This window comes from Dryobates pubescens, chromosome 23, assembly GCF_014839835.1.
Source record: "Dryobates pubescens isolate bDryPub1 chromosome 23, bDryPub1.pri, whole genome shotgun sequence".
Classification (NCBI taxonomy): domain Eukaryota; kingdom Metazoa; phylum Chordata; class Aves; order Piciformes; family Picidae; genus Dryobates; species Dryobates pubescens.
The window spans coordinates 8,537,262-8,559,348 of record NC_071634.1 but is presented as its reverse complement, the minus strand read 5'-3'; the positions used below and the strand labels follow the sequence as shown (position 1 = coordinate 8,559,348).

The 22,087-nt window shown below is 45.8% G+C and overlaps 1 protein-coding gene across 1 annotated transcript in view; it reads left to right on the top strand.

Annotated features, from left to right (window-relative positions):
- The window catches only part of NSD2 (nuclear receptor binding SET domain protein 2), a 78,054-nt gene that overhangs the window by 19,132 nt on the left and 36,835 nt on the right, over positions 1-22,087 (top strand). The window contains exons 3-7 of the mRNA XM_054172400.1: positions 10,279-10,444; positions 13,074-13,240; positions 14,065-14,556; positions 20,089-20,233; positions 21,466-21,543. Of these exons, the coding sequence (XP_054028375.1) occupies positions 10,279-10,444; positions 13,074-13,240; positions 14,065-14,556; positions 20,089-20,233; positions 21,466-21,543 (1,048 nt within the window). The remainder of the gene's footprint in view (positions 1-10,278; positions 10,445-13,073; positions 13,241-14,064; positions 14,557-20,088; positions 20,234-21,465; positions 21,544-22,087) is intronic.

Sequence of the window (22,087 nt, the reverse complement as noted above, 5' to 3'; positions counted from 1 at the left end):
AAGTGAATCTCCAGAGCAAATCAGGGCATGTGGTACTATGGGAGGTATGGAACAGAAGCTTGCTCCAGACAGGAAGCCAAGGCCTAGTGATGTGCACCTGGGCAAGGAGCAAGGAGACCTCTGAATTTAGAAGTGACCTTTGACTACTGGAGCATGAGGTCTTCTGGCTTCCTCTAATAACCAGATGTTTCAGAAGAAAAACAAACTATTTCTATAGTCCTGGTTCTGAATTAAAGAAAGATGGACACAGCTGTCAGTTGGCTGATAAGCACGGCTCTTCACCTTCAGATTCTGGCAGCTGGAATGTGGTCCCTACCCTTATCTGTCATCTGCAAAGAGCTGCATTTCCTTGCTATAACCTAGTGACTTGTATTCATTAAAAAGAGCTGGATATGTTTGTTAAATGCTGTTAAGTCTTGTGGTCAAGCTTGCCTGCTTTTTGCTTCTTTTAAACATGGGCAGAAATGAAAATCTCAGCTTTTGTTGTGTGTTTTGCTTTCCTAAGCTGTAAATAAGAACACTGCTGGGAGGTCTTTCCCCCTTTTATTTAGTTTGTGTTGCTGGTCTCCATCTAAAGGAACGTGGCTTGCAATCATTTTATCTCAGAGGAAGAAGCCTGATTGCAGGGATGCTCTGTGTTTCTCAATGATCAATGCTGTGGATCAATGGTAAATGTTAGTGAGGGCTTTGGGTAATGATCAGGCCCTGGTTGTGCAAACCTTAGACCTGAAATGGTGTCAGAGTCACAGAGCAGATAAACCACCTGCTTGATCTCAGGCTTTGCAGTATTCTGACCCTTGTCTTTTCAGAGCACTCGAAGCAGGGTCATGCTTCTGGCTTTATATTTTCTTGCCTAGTGCACTTTAAAGCACAGAGGGCAAAAGGAAAAGTGCTTGAAGGTCACAAGATAATGTTTTATGATCTAACCCCTTGACTGTAAATGTCTAGGACTGCGAGAACTGGGGCTGTTTAGTCTTCAGAAGAGAAGGCTGAGAGGGAATCTCATCAATGCCTATAAATATCTGAGGGTTGGGTGTCAAGACGAAGGTGCCAGGCTCTTTTCAGTGTCCCAGGGATGGCACAAGGAGCAGTGGGTACAGGCTAGAACACAGGAGGTTCCACCTCGACTTGAGGAGAAACTTCCTTACTGTGAGGGTGGTGGAGCCCTGGAGCAGGCTGCCCAGAGAGGTTGTGGAGTCTCCTTCTCTGGAGACTCTCAAAACCCACCTGGATGTGTTCCTGTGTGACCTGCCCTGGGTGATCCTGCTCTGGCAGGGGTGTTGGACTCCCATCTCTAGAGGTCCCTTCCAACTCCTAACATTCTGTGATCCTTTCTGTTAGGAAGGGTTTGCAACTCTGCAGATTTCAAATCAAGGAAGAAAAATGTAGTAGTAGGGAACATGCTGAAGGAGGTTTTCAACTGTTTATATACACTATACACGTGTTCTCTGATCACAGCTGTGGTGTCTTGATGTCAAAGATTCATAGAATGGTTTAGGTTGGAAGGGACCTTGAAGATCATCTGGTTCCAACCCCACTGCCATGGGCAGGGACACCTTCCATTAGCCCTGGTTGCTCAAGGCCTCATTCATCCTGTTGTTGAACACCTCCAGGGAGGGGGTATCCAGCATGTGTCAGTGTCCTTTGGCTTCACACCCCTGCTCTGGCTGTTATTTTATCACCAACACCCAAAGCCTTAATGTTGATGCATCCCACTGTGGTTTTCTGTGGCTGATGGTGGCTGCAAAGCGCAAGTTAGAGAAACAGCCTCGGAGTGAAAACTGATTAATTTTGCACTTGGATGTCTGTTTATTGTAGGTTACAAGTAAGTGTAGAACCTGTTTGTCTGGTTTGATTTCTGGGCTGGTTTCTTTCTGTCCAGGCTCTTGCTCTTTTGATTGAGCAAAAATTGCCATGGTTCAAATGCTGCTTTTTGTGTAAGGTAATTATATCCCTGCTTGATGGACAGAGCAGATTGCTATCTTGCCGAGGTGAGAGGCAGATCGTTTAACAAATGTTCCAGTGCTCAGTTGCTGGCTTGTGCTCTTGTTTGGGAATGTTTTGTTAAAATCAGAGAAGGCTGTTTAAAACCTTATCTGCAGCCAGAGTGTGGCCAGCAGGACTAGAGAGGTGATTGCCTCCCCTGTACTCAGCACTGGGCAGGCTACACATTGAGGACTGGGTTCAGTTTTGGACCCCTCACCCCAGGAAAAGCATTGAGGTGCTGGAGTGGGTCCAGAGAAGGGCAGTGGAGCTGGTGAAAGGTCTGGAGAACAGACTGGTGAGGAACAGCTGAGGGAACTGGGGTTGTTCACCCTGGAGAAGAGGAGGCTGAGGGGAGAGCTCATTGCTCTCTACAACTCCCTGAAAGGACCTTGGAGCCAGGTAGGGGTTGGCCTCTTCTCCCTAGTAAGAAGTGACAGGAAGAGAATAAATGGCTTCAGGTTGCACCAGGGGAGGATTAGGTTGGACATTAGAAGAAGCTTCTTCCCTGGAAGGGTTCTCAAAGACTGGAGCAGGCTGCCCAGGGAGGTGGTTGTATCCCTATCACTGGAGGTGTTTCAGAGGGGCAGAGATGGGGTTCTGTGAGCCATGGTGTAGCACCAGTCTTGGTAGAGATAGGGAATGGTTGGATTGGATGATTTTAAAGGCCTTTCCCATTTCTTCTTCTATGATTCCATGACATGCAAGACACTTTTTAATTTGGAATGACCATGGTCTGCCAGCTCTGAGTTAGAATTCTGTTGATAACCACCACCTTGCCCAGGCCTCCAAGGAGCAGTTGTGCTGCTTTCCCTTTCCCAAGGTAAAGGAGTGGAAGTGGCACAAACTGTGGCTGTTTCCTCTTTCCCCTCCCTACTTTCACCCTTCTTCCCCCACCCCTGGTATCTCTGCACCTGAGGCCTTGACTTTACAACGCAGGCCTCTTCTGATAAGGCCTGGGTTAGCACCTTACCTGCCAGGGCACTATGCTGATAGTGGTGTGACACCGCCTCCCAGTGTGCTCTGCACTTGGTGGTAGGTATCACATGTCAATGTTTGAGTCTGTGCCAAGCCCATGGGCACTTGATAGTGCAGCTCATGGGAGGGGCAGTGGACTGGTGGCTTTAGCAACAGATTCTGTGGTGGCTGCTTTTTGACCTGCTGCTTTTGTCGCTTCTTGCAGCTTCCAGTTAGGAATCAGAATCCTAGAATGGTGTGGGTTGGAAGGGACCTTGAAGATCATCCAGCTCCAATCCCCCAGCCATGGGCAGGGACACCTCCCACTAGCCCAGCTTTCTCAAGGCCCCATCCACTGTGGCCTTGAACACCTCCAGGGAGGGGGCATCCGCAACCTCCCTGGGCAGCCTGTTCCTCAAGGTCTTTCCTAGAGTTTTCTCACTTGAGGCTTATGTTAGAAGGACAGCAATCCTGTCTGGAGGAAGATGGCAGAGGTTTACCTCAGCTACTGATGTGAAGCAATCCAAGTCTGATCCCTAGAGCAACCCAGAGTTCCTGTATGGGAACTAAAGGAAATGTATCTGCAGCTCTCATGCTGGTGGTCCCAGAGGAGGGCTGTGCTCTCTAACCACAAGACCAGCTCAGTCTGTGACACTGGCACACTTCAGCTTGTTCTGTGTAAGCTGGGTTTGGCCTACAAGTGGCACTTTGCCCTTTGGCATGGCTTCCTGGCATGATTCCCCAGCATGGGTGCAGTAGCTCAGAAATGCAGCAATGCTATATCCAGGACAAACCTGGAAGTCCACATACTGCTCTGCTTGCTTTAGGGACTGCAGCTAAGGTGTAGGTGATCCAAAAGCTGTGCCTTCCACACAGCTTCCCTTCCAGTTTTGTTGTAGCCCTCTTTCATTATGACAGCAGAGACTTGGCAAGTTGTGACTCTCTGCTTGGCACAGGCTGTAACGGAGTGGGAGTGGAGTCACCATCCCTGCAGGTGCTCAAGAAACATGTGGCACTTCAGGACATGGTTTAATGGCCATGGTGGTGTTAGGCTGATGGTTGGACTCAATGATCTTGGAGGTCTTTTCCCACCACAGTGACTCTATGAGTTCACAGCAGCTACACTGGGCCAGTTGTTAAGTTCTTGGAGAAGTTCCACCAGTCCTTATGTGTTTATATTTCTATAAACAGAGGAAAACTTTTCTGGCCAACTCCACTCTGATACCTGCAGAATGTTGGAGTGCCTGTCCCAGTAATGAGTTCAACATCCAGTAAGGGGGGAACAGAAGCAGTCTGAAGATCATCTGCTGCTTTTTATGCTTCTGTGCTAACAAATGTTGGCGTTTCTTGTTACAGCCAGATCCTCAGGTGACTTCTTGTAGTTTCCAAAGAAGCAAAAAGGGGAAAAACAGAGTCAGATTAATGTGTGGTTTTCAGAAGGAGGATGGGCTTGATTGTTTTTTCTCATCAGTTATTGGGAATTGCTCAGGGAGGTTGGGATGTCCCCTCCCTGGAAGCGTTCAAGGCCAGGCTGGATGAGGCCTTGAGCAAGCTGCTCTAGTGGGAGATGTCCCTGCCCATGGCAGGGGGTTGAAACTAGATGATCTCTGAAGTCCCTGGCAACCCAAATTGTTCTGGGGTTCTGTGAACTCCTGGTCATAAAGTGCACTTCATACAATGTGCAGCTGAGCTGCCGTGGGAATCAGGATCTGTAGCTGTAGGGTGAAATGGACTTAACTGGCTGCCCTTGATGTATCAGGTCCTTGGCAGGCAAATGCTAACAGACTGAGTGGTATCACCAGAATCCCAAAGGGGTAGGAGTAAACCTGAAAACCTCTTCTGGGTGATCCCTTCAGGAAGAAGAGAAATACCTTGTTAGCCTTTTTGGAAAGGTTCCTGAGCTACTGTTCTGCCTGAGCCATGAGTAAGGGTTTCTGTTAAGGAGCACCTTGGAAACTCATTTGTGCTCAGCAGCTCCGAAGGAGCAGCTGCAGTTGTGACTCTGAAACTTCAAATTGTTTGTTCTTAATGCCTCATTGCAAAAGGATCTGAAAGAACTCCTTGTAGCTTGAGAAGCACCACAAGGTGTAGACAGCCTCAAGAGCAGCCTGGTTTGGGGGCACTTGAGAAAGCTCTTAGTAGTCTCAGAGTGGCTACAAATTGATTACAGCAAGCTGAGGTGTATGTGCAGTGCTCTCCATAGCAGGCTTCTTGCTCTTGGATGGAGAAAGGGCTGAATTAAGCACTTTCAAATGGAATATCTAAATATATTCTCCCCACCCCTCCTCTTCATAAACACACTATTTGGAGAATCCAAATCAAATATGTTGAGATGCTAACCAAAATACTAGATAAGAATCATAGAATCAATAAGGTTGGAAGAGACCTCAGAGATCATCAAGTCCAACCTGTCACCCAACACCTCATGACTACTAAACCATGGCACCAAGTGCCACATCCAGTCCCCTCTTGAACACCTCCAAGGATGGTGACTCCACCACCTCCCTGGGCAGCACATTCCAATGGCTAACAACTCTCTCTGTGAAGAACTTTCTCCTCACCTCCAGCCTAAACCTCCCTGGTGCAGCTTGAGACTGTGTCCTCTTGTTCTGGTGCTGGTTGCCTGGGAGAAGAGACCAACCCCCTCCTGGCTACAACCTCCCTTCAGGGAGCTGTAGAGAGGAATAAGATCTGCCCTGAGCCTCCTCTTCTCCAGGCTAAACAACTCCAGCTCCCTCAGCCTCTCCTACCAAGCTGGATCTAGGAGCCCTTTAATTCAGCACCTCAGCTCAGGCCTGAGGTTACCTAACGGAGAGCAGGGATGTGGCAAACCATGGAGTGATGATCACTTTGAGGACATTCAGCCCCCAGGAGTTGGTGACTCACAGGTTTCTAGAGCTGGTGACTTTGTGTTTAGTAGCTGTAGATGGCTAAATTCATGGAATTCAGTTTCTTTTGGAGTCAGGGTCAACTCTTAATGCCATGAATACAACAGAGCAGCTCTTTTTCCTTTCCAATTTACCAGCTGCTTGTTTCACTTGATTCTCTCATAATTCTAGGATGCAGGAATCATGGACAAACATCTGCTACTGATGGTTTGACAGACTTTTCACAAACCTGCTCAGGTTTTCAGTTCAGCTTGAAGAGTCCTGTGTGGTGTTCCACATACAGAAGCCATTCATAGAATCCTAGAACAGTTTGGATTGGAAGGGATCTTCAAGATCATCTAGTTGCAGCCCCTCTGCCATGAGCAGGGACACCAGGTTGCTCAAGGCCTCATCCAGCCCGGCTTTAAACGCTGACAGGCTTGGAGCCTTCACAGCTTCTCTGGGCAACAACCTGTCCCAGTACCTCACCACCCTCATGGGGACTTTTGTGTTGTTTTCTGGTTTTGTTTTATTTGTTTGGTTGGTTTTCATTTAATTTTGGACACTGGTGGTCATGCCAGATGATAAGAAATGGTGGTGAGGAGGCCATCTTCTGGAAGAACTAATTTCCTTTGCTCTGCACAGCAGATTGTGTGCTGTTACACAGTCAAGAGGTGGAGGATGCTTTTGGGTTTAGTTGGGTTTTTAAGTTGACCAGGTTTAGTCTTAAGACTTTAGATGTGGTGCTGAGGAACATGGTTTAGCCTTGGTAGAGCTAGAGAGTGGTTGGGCTGGATGATCTTAAGGGACTTTTCCAACCAAAATGATTCTGTGGTTCTGTTCCTACTCTGTTAGTCTCATGATTGACATTGTCAGCTCAGCATCTCCTTTTCACATTCTGTTGACCAGTACTGGTTGGTGTGGCAAGGAATGTGCTCATTTTTCGCTGCTCTTCTGTCCAAGGTACAGCCAAGCTTTGCTGCTGCTCTGCTCAGTGTTCTCCTTAACCCTAGCTAGTGCCTGTCTTGACTGCCTTGCTTAGCTGAGTCAGAGATGCAGTTCAGGGCTATGTTACTTGGATGCATTTACAAGCAGATTTTTGGGAAATCAGTGATCTGTCCCAGATGTCATTTCTGGCCCCTGGTGCCCCCTTTTGTCAGGAAAGAAGGAAGCTTTAGTAACCCTCAGGCAAAGTAGCCAAAGCAAAATATTTTGATCTGTCTTGGAACAACAGTTCTGTCAGCCTCCTTTTTGATGAGTTCCCTTCTTCTGGAGTGGGTTAACTTTAGGACCACCAAAAGAGTTCCTTGCTCACAGTAATTTTATCAATGTCTATCACCATGTTTTGTTATCTTCCTATTATAAATAAAGAGGCCCTCCTCTGGACCCCTCTCCAGCAGCAATATGTCCTTTCTGTGCTGAGGGTTCCATAGCTGGACACAGGCCCCCAGATGAGGTCTCAGCAGAGCACAGGGGTAGAATCAGCTCTCCATCTACTGGCTATGCTGCTTTTGATGCAGCCCAGGCTGCCACTGGCCTTCTAGGCTGTGAAGTGCTCATTGTTGGCTCATGCCCAGCTTCTCAACCACTAGCTCCCCCAAGTCCTTTTCTGCAGGGCTGCTCTCAATCTCATCACCCCCCAGCCTGGATTGATATGGTGAGTTGCCCTGAGCTAGGTACAGGACCGTTCACTTTGCCTTACGAGATTCTCCTCAGCCCAGCCTGTCCAGGCCCCTCTGGATGGCACCCATCCTGTCCTTCAGACTTACCAACCACAGCACTCAGCTTGGTATCATCTGCACATACAATATGGGCAGTAGCTAAAAGTGCGTCCTTCTGATTTAGCTTTCATTCTGCTATCCTGCCTGAAATTCATGTGGGAATGACTCTGAAATAGCTGCTTCCCATGCCAAACTTCCTCAAGGCTCCACAGTCAGGATATTCCAAACTTCTGTACCTTCTACACCTCTCTAGATCAAAGGTTTGGTGGGGGTGGGTGAAGGTTAGAGGAGTTGGATATCCTTGGAAACATTTTTCTAGTACTCAATATCAAAGCAGGTTTCATTCTTTCTGATCAAGCCTTATCTAATTTAAGCTTCTGAAGCGTGGAACCTTTCAATAGCAAACCAGTAACTCGGAGTTTAAGAGGTCATCTAAATGTAAATGTAGAAATTCAATAGAGCAGCTGAAAGAAACTCCTCTTCACATTTTTAAGTAAGACTGAGAGTTGGGAAGTGTTCCAGGACTTGCATCCTCCTGCATCTATCTGTTGCTGATTGAATCTGTGTCTCTTTAACTCTTCGCTCTGAAAAGAAGGTTGTGTCCTACTTTACTGCAATGCTGTGTGAAGTTTATTTCTAAGCTACTTGCTTATCTAGTGTTTGTGTAAAGGAAGGGTTTGGGTTTGAAGATGTAAAAGCATCTTAAAAAATATTCTCCTCCACTGGAGTCTTCCTAATGAGGGAGCCAGAAAAAAATCAAATGTAACCAGAAACATAAATTTGAGCTTATATCTGGGTTTAGGGGAACTGGGGGTTTAGTCTGGGGGCAAGGAGGCTGAGGGGATAGCTTCTGGCTCTTTGCAGCTCCCTGAAAGGAGCTTGGAGCTGGGTGGGGTCTCTTCTCCCTATTAGCAAGTGATGGGACAAGAGGAAATGGCCTCAAGTTGAACCAGGGCAGGTTTAGATTGGACACTATAAGAAACTTCTTCCCTGACAGGGGTCTCAAAGACTGGAACAGGCTGCCTGGGGAGGTGGTTGAATCCCCATGCCTGGAGGTGTGTCAAAGAGGCAGTGGTGCTGAGGGCCATGGTTTATCAGCAGCATTGGTAGAGTTAGAGAATGGTTGGATTGGATGATCTTAAAGGTCTTTGCCTGAGGACCAAGAGGTGATTTGTCTTTTGTCAAATGAAATTCCAGGAAGGGAGAGCATCTCTAAGAGCAGAACTCTGAGGCTGTGTTTTCATGGCAGATCCACTAGAATTGTCTTTAGATTTAGTTTGTTTGCTTGTTTATAGTGTCCTGAATTCTCGGTGAGTTCAAATGACAAAGCAACTCCTTTCTTCTGTTGCTCCCTTTTCTCTGCAGCCAAACCTAGCACCTCTCCTGAGCCTCTGAGAGGAATGGAGTTTGTTTTGCAACCGCTTCCCTAGTTCGCCCTTTTTCCTGCTGGAGATGCCAGAGGAGACAAAACATTTTCACTTCTATTTTTATGACCCAACTCCATGACAGAAAACAGGAGTAGTGGTGGATGAAACCCAGCACAAGTAGATAGCAGGAGCTGAAATATCTGTGGTTGTGGTCAGCAAGTGTTGCTCTTTTCCACAGTGAAGAGATGTGGTCGAGTGCCTGAGTTTGTGTGCTCCAAGTCTGATTCCAAGCACATCTGCATAGAATTTCATTGTATGGTTTAGGTTGGAAGGGACCTTCAAGATCATACAGTTCCAACCCCCTGCCATGCAAAGGGACACCTTCCACCAGACCAGGTTCCTCAAGGCCTCATCCATCCTGACCCTTGAACACCTCCAGGGAGGGAGCAGCCACAACCTCTCTGGGCAATCTCTTCCAGTGTCTCCCCACCCTCACTATAAAGAATTTCTTTTAATGGCATTTATTTGTTTAGGGACCTGGATTTTTTTGCTTTCATTTCTTTGCAAGGCTGGTAGGTTTGGTTTTGTTCTGGAGTCTAAGTGGATCTCCAGCTGTCTCTGTGTGTAATGTGGCTGCCCATGGCAGTGCAGCCCAGTTGAATCCCTATCACCAGAGGTGTTTCAAGAGGCAGAGGTGTGCTGAGAAGCATGGTTTAGCAAGAGCCTTGGTAGAGTTAGTGAATGGTTGGGCTTACCTTGGACATCTTTTGCAATCCAAACTATGATTCTTGGAACTCACAAACTCCTACTGCTAGAACTGGAAGAGGAAAAAAGATTTGCTGAAGGACTGGGGAAGGGTTCATGACACAGATCCTCAGTGTGGAACAAGACAGCTGAAAGCTGCAGAGTTTGGGGCTTTAACTGGTTATTTCTGTAGTTCCTACTCAAACATGAAGGCCCTGTTTCAGTCTGGTCTAGTCTGAGGGGGCTGTATCTTCTTAAATCTAGGAAGATATTGGTGTGTCCAGTGCTTAACTTGATGAATTATATTTAATATAGAGGAAGGTTGGCTCTTCCACAGTTCCTGTGGTTGAAATCAAAGCAAACCTTCCTGATGGTCACAATGATGACTTTAAAGCTTTTACTGCCCATTGAAATATAATTATTGCTTGTTGGCAGTTTATTCTGATCAACTGTTTCTGCTTTCCCTCCTTCCATTAGCCCTCTGTGGTTTTACAGGTAATGAGAACGTTTCAACAGAATACAAACTGTAGCTTGTTTATGTTTGTGTGCTCTTTAGTAATCCCAGTGCATATCTGAAGAAACATGGTAATAGTTCTTTGGGCTTCCCCCCCCCCCTCTTTTTTTTGTTATCTTTTAAAGGTTCCTGCTGAGAGAGATCCAACTCAAAGCACTGTCAAAGAAGACAAAGTCCATCTGTTGAAGTATAACATAGGAGATCTCGTGTGGTCAAAAGTGTCTGGTTTTCCATGGTGGCCCTGTATGGTTTCTGCTGATCCTGTTCTCCATTCCTATACTAAACTAAAAGGTATGTCAGTGGTGCTGCAACCATGCAGATTTCCTCAGGTACACGTGGCTGTTATGTGGGCAAAGCTCTGGGCTCCATTTTATCTCCTCAGTTGTATCAGCAACTCAATCAGCTCCTTGTTGTCAAGAGGAAAATTAAACCCACATAAGCCCTCCTCTGGAGCATGTAGCCAACAGAACATTTCCACTGTATCTTTTTAACTCTGGAAGATATCAAAATTGAGATCTCTGAAACTGTGTGGAGTCTTATTAAAACAAAATTATCTGATGGTCCTTTCTATTGTTTTTTCTGGAGATACTTGGACAAGTGGTATGGGCTAAAAATCTTATTGAAAGCTAATGGGAATGAAATACTCCTGAGGATGATGTTTTACTAAAAGCAACCCATAATTCAGACAGCTAGACTTGCTGTGGTTCATAGAGTCAGTGCTGTTATCTGCAGACAACATGAGCTGATTTTAACTGCAGGGACCACCAAGTGTTAATTAGAATTTTAAGCAAGGTCTCCACGATTTCTTAATCCCATTTGCAGCTTTGTTCTCTGCTCTGATACCTGAAATTGTTGAGGCTTATCTGTGCTGGTTGTAGAATGATAAAATAATATAGGTTGGAAAGGACCTCTGCAAGTCCAATGGGCTCCAAATGAGACCAGGTTGTTCAGGGCCTTGACCAGTCAAATCTTTCATGTTTTCAAGGCTGGAGAATTCACAGCTTTCCTGTGTAGACTGGCAGGCTTTATATTGTCTTCCACCTACCATTTACCATTGGGGCACTATCAAAAGTCTCCTGTTCAGGATAGAAGAGTTCTTTCATCTGAGAGTTGCAGAAACACCCAGCTAGGACTCTCCATTTCTCATTTCTAGGATTAGGATCAACAGTGTTTATAAATAATCTGAGTTTCTGGATGCTAATCCTGGATTTCATCATTCCAGCTGGTTAGGCTTGAGAAAAGTTTGCAACTTTCAACCTGTGGGGTGTGCAATTTCATGTAAGAAGGCCTGTACTAAGTTAGACTAAAGCTCCAACTCATTCAATCTACTGTCTGTGGTCAACCAGAGATGCTAGCATAGAGAAAAAGACAAATAATGGTGGTGGGTCCCCAGTACACTCTCCCACACCTTCAGTGGTTCCACCATTCCATGAGCCCAAAATCCTGGGCTCGTATTAAACAATCCACAGTTGATCCCATTATTTTATTCAGGAGCATCAATAGCCATTCAGCCCACAGAGGGTCTGTGAAGATTCACCAGGAGGTTCAATGGTTCTAGTGGCAGGCACTGTTATTTGGACTCCTTAATTAGGCAGTTACAGCTCTGCAGCACGATACTGTAAAAGTAATAAAGTGTCTGTGCCTGCTTGGAGCTGGGCTGTGGGCTGCTCTGAGGCAGATCTTTACAGGTGGTTGTAAATGCAGTCTGTGCTGTCTGTCTGCTGCTAGGACATCCTGGTAAAATAACAAAAATAGCCTTTATTTCATCTTGGACAGATGAAGTCCTCAAAGCTCAGTGTTCCCTAGATAAGCAACAAGGACAAAATAATTGCTGTGCAAGACAATTGCTCCTGAATGTCCTTGGCCTCTTTTCCCAAGGTTGAGAGGAAATGGCCTCAAGTTGCACCAGGGCAGGTTTAGGTTGGACATTAGGGCTGTTCAGCCTAGAGAAGACTCTGGGAGGACCTTAGAGCTGCCTTCCTGAAGGAACCCCACAGAAAGGCTGGAGAGGGACTTTTCATAAGGGTGTCTAGAGACCGGGCAAGGTAGGATGATTGGAAGCTGAGGGAGAGCAGGGTTAGACTGCATCTTAGGAAGAAGTTCTTCAGTACGAGAGTGGTGAGACTGCAACAGGTTGCCCAGGGAGGTTGTTTATACCTCCTCCCTGGGGGTGTTCAAGGCCAGGTTAGATGAGGCCTTGAGCAGCAGAAGCTAGCTGAGAGGCATCCCTGCCCATGACTGGGAGGTTGGAGCGGATGATTTCTGAGGTCCCTTTCAATCTAAGCCATCCTGTGATAAGAAGAAACTTCTTCTCTGTAAGGATTCTCAAAAACCAGAACAGGCTGCCCAGGGAGGTGGTTGGATCCCCATCCCTGGAGATGTTGAAAAGAAGCAGAGATGTGGTGCTGAGGGACATGATTTAGCAACAGCCTTGGTAGAGTTAGAGGATGGTTGGACTCAATGATCTTAAAGGTCGTTTCCAACCAAAACAAGTCTCTGAGTCTCTTAAGCTGTGATTGCTGAAGTGTTTCTGTTCAACGATATGAAAAGACCAAGTTAGGAGGATCAGAGGTGAGGCTGAGTGCACAGGCTGCCCAAGCCTGGCAACCTTCTCCAAACCTGGTATTTTTAGGAACATCCAAGCCTACATATGTAAGGTATTACACATGGAAAGCACAGACAGATGATTGTAACCTTCACACACGTCCTTGTTCGGAACTAAACCATTGGGCTTTTGTGTTAAGCTTCACCTGCTCCAGCTCAGAGACTTTCAGGCTGGTTAAGTGGGGTTCTGAAAGGTTAACCAGTTGTGCTGTGCTTTTGTCATGACAACTAAAGCAGCTGACAAAAGACTTCAAGTCTGACAGTGCAGAGCATAAGCTGAGTCGTATCTTAACTGCATTTATGCTTTAATTTTCAGGCCAGAGAAAGAACTTCCGTCAATATCATGTCCAGTTTTTTGGAGATGCCCCAGAGCGAGCCTGGATATTTGAGAAGAGCCTTGTGCCCTTCAAAGAAAAAGACCAATTTGAACAGTTATGCCAGGAAAGTGCAAGGCAAGCCCTCACTAAAGCAGAGAAAATAAAGGTAAGAGGCTGCCGCATCAGACAAGATTTGCAGCTTTTGCTTTTACTGTTCCAGAGATGTACAGATGGGAAGAGTTCCTCTAGAAAGCTTCACAAACAGCTTGGCTTGCAGAGCCTTTTAGCCTTACATTTCACTTGCAGATGCCAAGAACGTGATGATTTTACCACCCTTGCTAAAGTCAGTACTATTCTGCTTTGTCATGGATTTGTGCATGGTATCAGCACCACCAACAGCAAAATCACTCCCAGACAGAAAACCACTGCCTAATCAGCACCAACAGCACAATCACTCCCAGATAGAAAACCACTGCCAAGTCAGCACCAACAGCACAATCACTCCCAGATAGAAAACCACTGCCAAATCAGCACCAACAGCAAAATCACTCCCAGACACAAAACCACTGCCAAATCAGCACCACCAAATACAAAATGAGTCCCAAATACAAAATCACTGCTCCATCAGCACCACCAAATACAGAATTACTCCCAAATACAAAACCACTGCCACATCAGCACCACCAAATACAAAATCACTCCCAAACACAAACCCACTGCCCAATCAGCACCACCAAATACAAACCCACTGCCCCATCAGCACCACCAAATACAGAATTACCCCCAAACACAAAACCGCTGCCAAATCAGCACCAACAGCAAATCAACACTGTCAAAACCCAAATCACTCCCAAACACAGGTCCCTTTGAATGTCTGAATTCCACCTATCCATGACTCTGAGTGCCTTGGGAATGTTTTGTGAGGCTTGTGGCATGTTGAAGTCCCAGGTGGGCCCATTCCTCACCCCTTTTGGGGCCTTTCTCTTGCAGATGTTAAAGCCCATTACGGGGAAGCTGCGGCCGCAGTGGGAGATGGGTGTTAAACAGGCAAGCGAAGCAGTGAGCATGCCAGTGGAAGAACGGAAGGCCAAGTACACCTTCATCTATGTTAGGGACAGACCTCACCTCAACCCTCAGGTGGCCAAGGAGGTTGGCATTGCTGTGGAGCCGCTGGAGGAGCTGGATGAGTCGTCATTCTCAAACGAGGAGAGCACTCGAGAGCTGAAGTCGCTGAAGGAGTCTGGCATTCCTACCAAGAGGAGGAGAAGGACAGCAAAATGGTCTGCCGCTGATGATACGCAAGAAAGCAGTCAGTTGGGGACTAAGAATGCTACTCCTCAAAAGTCATCTGAACAGGCAGAACCCAAAAGAGGGCTAGGCTCCCCTCTCAGTAGAAAGAAAACCGCAGCGTCTACTCCGCGAAGCAGAAAGGGCGACGCAGTGTCTCAGTTCTTGGTCTTTTGTCAGAAGCACAGAGATGAGGTTAGTCTCTCTTAGCTGTAAGTGTTGCTGATGTCCTCTTCTCCCTTCTGTACTTCAAGAAACTTCTTGACTTGACAAAAACTAGGTGTTGCTGGAGAACCAGTAGTACTCTGGGCTTGACTAGGCGTGCTTGCATCAAATCTTAGTCTAGGCAGGAACAGAGAATGGAAGGAATGTAGATGAATATAAACAAGATGGTGCTAAAGCCATTGCACTTCTTAGTAATGCCGTTGTACTTTAAGCAAAAGTCATGTTAGTATCTTGTATTAGGCATAGTATTTCTTTAATGTACCTAAAATACAGTAGGTAGGCATACCCATGCTCAGGCAAATAGAACAAAGTTATGCTCTTAATGGCACATCTGCTTGTAGTTAGCTTGGATGTTCGGTCTCAAGATGTGGCTCAGTTCCTTTGGTGTGTTCACTTGTCTTTGAGCTCCTCAAAAACAACCTGAGACACTGGAACAGGTTGCCCAGGGAGATTGTGGATGCCCCCCTCACTGGAGGTGTTCAAGGCCAGGTTGGATGAGGCCTTGAGCAGGCTGGGCTGGTGGAAGGTGTCCCTGGGCATGGCAGGGGAAGTTGGAACTGAATGATCTTGAAGGTTCCTTCTGGCCCAAACCTTTCTGTGGTGATTTACCTACCTAGAGTCAAAGAGGAGTTTCAAAAGCAGCTAGTTACAAAGCTTGTTAAAATTGCTGTCAGTGTGCAATGTGTTGGGACAGAAGTTAGGTCCTCTTGAGAGGAACAAACTCCAAGACAAGGTAGACTAAATAAATACCTTAATCTCAATGCTTCTCTTAGAATATAAAAGCAGTACTGCTCTTCTAGCTCATTACTTTAAAATCATTGCCATCATTTTGCTTCCTTCCAATCCCCTGCTCCACCTGCAGTATGATTCCATGTGCTGAAAGAAGCACCAGGTGTCATGTTTCCTTGGAGTTGTACCATTCCATAATCCAGAAGGAGCAAAACAGTGGTGACTTCACCACACTCTTTAGCTACTGAGTGGTTGACATCATTAGGGGCTGTTTGTGTTAGCAAACAGGAACAGACAAGAACTTTGTACAAAAGACTTGAGAAGCAGATTCTGTTGTATGGAATTCAATTAGTTGTGGTTCAATTTAAGATCATTTTAGAGCTTAAGCTAAACTGAAAATGAACACAGTGTTAGCTGGACCTCTTGGTGGCTTTGGTTAAATTGAGAACAACACTGCCAGGTCAGTCTGCTGGCTCCAGAAAGGAAAGAGGTTTGTAGCCAGGCTATCAAATATAGGTGTTGATATGTTTCTTATGAAAAGCTGTATGGGTAAATCTTATATCTTGTGTTTGAGAGACTAGAGTTCTATTTCCAGTTCTTCTGCAAGTGATCATCTCTCTTGGGTAATTGCAACAGGGTGTTTTCTTGGCCTTTAACCTAGGTAGCAAAAATCACAGAATGGTAGGGGTTGGAAAGGACCTTGAAAGATCATCCAGGCCAGAGCAGGGTCACCTAGGGCAGGTCACACAGGAACACATCCAGGTGGGTTTTGAACGTCTCCAGAGAAGGAGACTCCAAAGCCTCTTTGGGCAGCCTGCTCCAGGGCTCCAGCACCCTCACAGTGAGAAAGTTTTTCCTTCTGTGCCCATGGAACCTCCTCTGCTCCAGCTTGCACCCATTGCCCCTTGTCCTATCACTGGACATCACTGAGCAGGGCCTGGCTTCATCCTCCCAACACTGCCCTGCACATCTCTATAAACATGAATGAGGTCACCCCTCAGGCTCCTCTGTTCCAAGCCCTCAGCCTGTCCTCAGCAGGGAGATGTTCCACTGCCTTCAGCATCTTTGTGGCTCTGTTCTGGACTCTTTCAAGCAGTTCCCTGAGGCTGTTCTTGAACAGAGTGGCCCAGAACTGGACACAATATTCCATATGCAGCCTCACCAGGGCAGAGCAGAGGGGGAAGAGAACCTCTCTGATCGGTATACACTAGCCACAGCCCTTCTGATACACCCTGGGATGCCATTGGCCTTCTTGGCCACAAGGGCACATTGCTGGCTCATGGTCATTCTGTTGTCCACCAGGACTCCCAAGTCCTTTTCCCCAGAGCTGCTCTCCAACAGATCAGTCCCCAGCCTTTGTCTTGTGCAATACTGAGTGAGATGAGATTATTTCTGTGGAAGTCTGGGCTTGTGGACTCGTAGCCAAACATCTTCCACAGAAGAGAGATGCTGAGTCTGGTGTTCTGTTTGTATTTTCTGTGCCAGTTACCAGGCTTCACTCCCTACTATGGTTGTACTGCAGCTCTTAAATTAAGAGATGGAAAAGCTAAAGGTTATGACAGCACTGACCACTGAGGAGTTGCTTTGTCTCCAGTGTCATTTTGGGAGACACTGCTGCAAATCTTGAAGATCGCACTGATGGTAGTGGCAAATGTCACAGAGTTTAAGTAGAAGGAAGCAAGGAGGCATTCTGCCACTTCTGCCTGAGTACCTTCTCCTAAGATCACTCCTAAAACCCCAGATCCACCTGATGGTGTGATCTATTCCCATAAGCACAGAAGCACTTCTGTGGAGAGAACAGAGCGAGGTTATGAAACCTGCGGGTACCAGGGAACTGCAGATAACAGCCCCTCAAACTGATCAGGGCAGCAGAACCTGGCTTGTCTGTTCCTTGCTTTGAAGTTAACTGGCTGAGTGGGGAGATAGCTATCTTATATGTCCATCCTTCTTGCCCAGAGCCTGAGTGACCTGAGTTCATTTAGCACTGGTAGTCTGTCATGGTGCTTTGCAAATGGCAGGTTTGTGCCTTTGGAGGATGATGGACACTGAATTCAAACTAGGATCTGGAGTTTCACCTTCTGTTTGGCTTATTTGCTTCAACTTGCATGGTTTGCTTTCCATCCAGGAGTTTTGTTTTGTTGCTGTTGGAAGTGTTTTGATGCTTTAGGAATGGTAGCACTGTCTGAAAACCAGACCTGGTTTTGAGCTACTTGGTGGCATCTGAGAGTTTAGTGTGTGGCTACTGTAATATTTGCTATTACTTAGAGGAAAGGCAAACTATAGACCCTGAAAAAGCTCTCTGACCCCCCCAGACTTGGGAAGGGATGGAAGTGGATGGCAAGGAATGACTGAAGACTGCTCTCAGGAGCCTCTAATAATCACAAACTCCTCTGGAAGTGCCTTGTGTGGAGTCTGACTTTGTGCAGCAGAAGTCATCTGTCAGTTTGCTTTACTTGTTCTCTACTTTTTGTGTTGGTTTGGGGGGGGATAGGAGAATGAGGAATAGCTGGGAGTTTTGTAAATGAATGATGGCTGCTGGAAGAGTGGATGAACTGCTGGCAAATGTTTCTAATGATTTAAGAGCCAAGCTTCCCTGAGGGAGGTGTTGAAAGCTTGGAGCACTTTGGTGGTCTAGAGATGCAGTAAGTGTTTTGTGCTGTTACCAGAGGAGTAAAGCTCTGTTATGTACTACTGGAATTGTTCTGGGCTTCCTCTGGGGAGTCTAACCAGAGGAATCGCTGGAAGGGGGTGTCTGACTGGAGGTAAAAGTGAGTGTCAGGCAGCTCTGCTGACGTTGATTCATTGATGTGGGCCTGGCAGCTGTTTTGAAGTAAATTAAGAAAGAATTTCACTAGTAGGGTGTGCAGCTGAGGATTGCCATATGTGTAGGGAGCTGGTGAACATCAAGACAAGTAAGAGTGATGGAAATATGCTTAGCCTGGCTGAGCTGGGATGTGCCTGTTCTGATTGCCATGTTTTCCACACCTACAGTGATGTTAATTCCCAGATCCAAGAAAACATCTTCCATGTGTTCTGTAGCATAGTTAGAATAAGGACCTGGGAGAAGTGCTTGATTTTCATACACATCCAGATACCTGAGGCATTATTTCTAGTAGGTATCCTGGGAACTGATTTTGGAGAATACTGCTGGGCATTCTCCTTGGAGATTCAGAGAATGGCTTAGGTTGGAAGGGACCTTAAAGATCATCTAGTTCCAACCCCCTTGCCGTGGGCAAGGGCACCTTCCACTATAGCAGGTTGCTCAAGGCCTCAGGATCTTGCTCAAGATCTCTTTCACAAAGATCAAATGTGGTTTTCCTTAAGTAGAAGTATGGAAATTAGGAGCTGCTGGAAATTTGGAGGTATTCCAATACCTGAAGGGATCCAACAGGAAGGCTGCAGAGGAACTTTTTATAAGGGTGTCTAGAGACAGGACAAGGGGGAATAGTTTGAAGCTGAGGCAGAGCAGGGTTAGACTGGATCTTAGGAAGAAGTTCTTCAGTATGAGGCTGGTGCAATAAGCAATAGGGAGGTTGTGGATGCCCCCTCTCTGGGGGTGTTCAAGGCAAGGCTGGACTAAGGCCTTAAGCAGCCGAGTCTGGTTGAGAGGTGTCCCTGCCCATGGCAGGGAGGTTGGAGTCGATGATCTCTGAGGTCCCTTCCAACCTGAGCCATTCTGTGGTTCCTAATTTATTTTTAATACTGCTGTATTAGCTTCCAGCAGCTCTCTTAAATCCCATATTGATAGCTTCTGTGTGTCATTCTTGCATTCTACAGAAGAGATGCACAGCTTTTTGAGTTCCTGATATTCATATACATGGTATGAAATGATGAATGAAGACAGGAGAATGTTGCATCAGATGTGAGCTTGTTGTAAATCTCTCTGCTAAGCAAAGAGCTCTGTCTTTAAATCAGTTCTCCAATGAACTGATGGGTGTTTTTATAGGCAAGCATATCTTCCAGCATTGCTTGTTTGCCTTTTGTGGTGTAGATTTCAGCTTCATCAAGAAATAATTCAAACATTTCATTTATTTAATGGCCACAGGACAAAGATTTACACTTACTCCATTTCTTTCTTTGGCTGTTAAAAGGCAAATAGGTTCTTCCAGAATGATTCTTAATGCTTCTGAATATGCTGATAGATTTAGAGAGAAGTGGTTATTCAAGCTAGGAGGGAGTAGAACATCCCCCTTCTGAGGAAAGGCTGAGGGAGCTGGGGCTCTTGAGGCTTGCACCCTGAGGGGTGCAGTGTTGGGAGAACAGAATCAGGCTCTGCTCAGTGATGTCCAATGTTAGGACAAGGGGCAATGGGTGCAAGCTGGAGCAGAAGATGTTCCATGGGAACATAAGGAAAACCTTTCTCGCTGTGAGGGTGCTGGAGCCCTGGAGCAGGTTGCCAAGAGAGGTTGTTGAGTCTCCTTCTCTGGAGACATTCAAAACCCCCCTGGATGTGTTCCTGAGCGACCTTCCTTGGGTGACCCTGCCCTGGCAGGGGAGTTGGCCTTGATGATCTCTAATGTTCTGTGAAACAGATGCTTCCAAAATTATTCTTGATAATTCTGACTGTGCTGATAGATTATTTTTTTTTTGAGAGAGAGGGGGAATTGGTTATTCAGAGCAAAAATGGGTACAGAAGGTTTGAACCTAGTTGTGTCTGCAGCAGAAATGAGAGCTGACTTGCTCGCCTCCAGCTTTCCAGAGCAAAACGTTTGTACACCTTTTTGATGGTCACCTCTTGTTTTTGTTAATACAACCCTATTTCTGCATGTGTAGGTGGTTGCTGAACATCCAGATGCTTCAAGTGAGGAGATTGAAGAATTGCTGGAATCACAGTGGAACATGCTTAGTGAAAAACAGAAAGCTCGCTATAACACAAAGTTTGCCATAGTGACCTCTCCCAAATCTGAAGAAGACTCTGGTAAACGTAAAACTGTGCTAGTGTACTCTAACTAAATTTGATATCCCTAGTGGTGTTAAACTAAGCACACCTTGCAGAGCTGTAGGGAAAACAGCTTCCCCTGTTTTCCACTTTTAATTCTTGGTGGTGTTTGTGCCAATAGCAAAGGAATGCCAATGGTTACAATAAACGCAACCCTTCAAGTCTACATTTTCTTGCTCGTTGTTCTGAAAAGTTGTTCTATGTAAACCTGCTGTTTAGAGATTGCTGAATTCTCATTCTTCTTCTGCCCATAAGCAGCTGCCATTGCATCCACTGCCTGTTAGGAGTGGATGGTGGGAAAGGAAGACCAGTAAAAATCTGAGTTGTTGTGGGGGTTTTTGTTGGTTTGTTTGTTTTAGAGACTAGTCAGGCAACGGTTAAAAACGTTGAAGCAGTGCTCCACCTTTTGGTCCAACATCCCCAAAGTCTATTCCCTCCTGTCACCATCCACTCAGGAAGAAGCATTCCAAACTGCCTTCAAAACCTTTTTGATCTGTTTGGCATTTTATTGTTGCTGCTCCAAGTTTTTTAGGGCATTATACCAGATTGCAAACACCTTTCTTTTGTCTTTTATTTTCCAATGCTTTTTTTGGGGGGGGTCTTTTTGTCCTTTTTGGTTCTCTCTTTTTGGGGTTTTTTTTTTGGTTGCTGTTGTCTTAGAGTTTGCTTTTGCTCAGTCTCAATTTGCAAAATATTTGGAGGGGGCTTGGAGTCATTTATTTGGGAAAAGGAGGAAGGGGAGAGATAGTTTGGCATTTATTTGCATGGTGACCTCTGGATCAAATTGAAGTAGCTCTAAGATTTCAAATTGCCAGTGGCTTTACAGCACTGTGAGAGGATGTCCCTGCCCTCTGCAGGGAGCGGGGGGCTGGACTAGATGACCTTTGGAGGTCCCTTCCAACCCAAACCACTCTGTGCTACTGGAAGCATTAGAAGCCAAGAGGTGCTGCTTTGGGCAATGACAAGAATGAGAGGGAGTGTTTGAAAGTTTGTGAGACTTGGAAAAACTTGTATAAAAAAAAAACCCAACTTCCCCAAACCCCCCCAACAACTGGCAGTCAGTTTTGTTAACTCTTGTGTGTGTGCGTGTGAAATAACCTCATTTTGTGGAAAATTTGCAAAGTTTTTTAAACTTTTAAAGTGTCAAAATATTTGGATCTCAGTTTTAAAAACATTCCCCCCCCCCCTCCCCACGTTCTGTATCTCTCAAGGTTCATCAGTGAAGAATATTGGAGAGGCCAAACGTAAAGTGTTTCAAGACTCACCTAAAAGGAGATCAAGATCCAGAAGTAATTGAAATTTGTGTTGTGTGCAAATAGTTCATCATTATAAGTAGCTCTTGAGTGTATTTTTTGACATGTATAATCACCCACCTATCATAATCTCTTTCTTTTCTCTCAGCTGTTGTCTTCCTTGCCGTTAGCGTTTTAATGGATCCCCGATTAAATATCTAAACGCTGTAGTGCTGAATTTTGTTCACCTTCCTCAGTGTCATATTGCAAGAAATTGTAATGGAAATTGTACCTGTACCAGGTGTTTCTAGTTACATATATTGTGTACCTTGGTAAAAACCATCTCAGTTTGATCATTCCCCTCCCCAAATCCTCTGCTCTTAAACTTGGAAGAATATTGTGGGAATTACCTTTTATATTTCCTTCTGCTGGCTTTTTGTAAGTAGCAGGTTCTCCTGGAGCCATTTCAGTGGGTTCAGAATCTGATGATAGCCTCTGGCCTAGGTCATTTAGATGAGAATGTTAATTTGGAAATGATTCCTATTTCACTTTGAAAACGATCCCTGTTTCCAGGTTGCTCTAGTTTGAATCCTGACAGCTA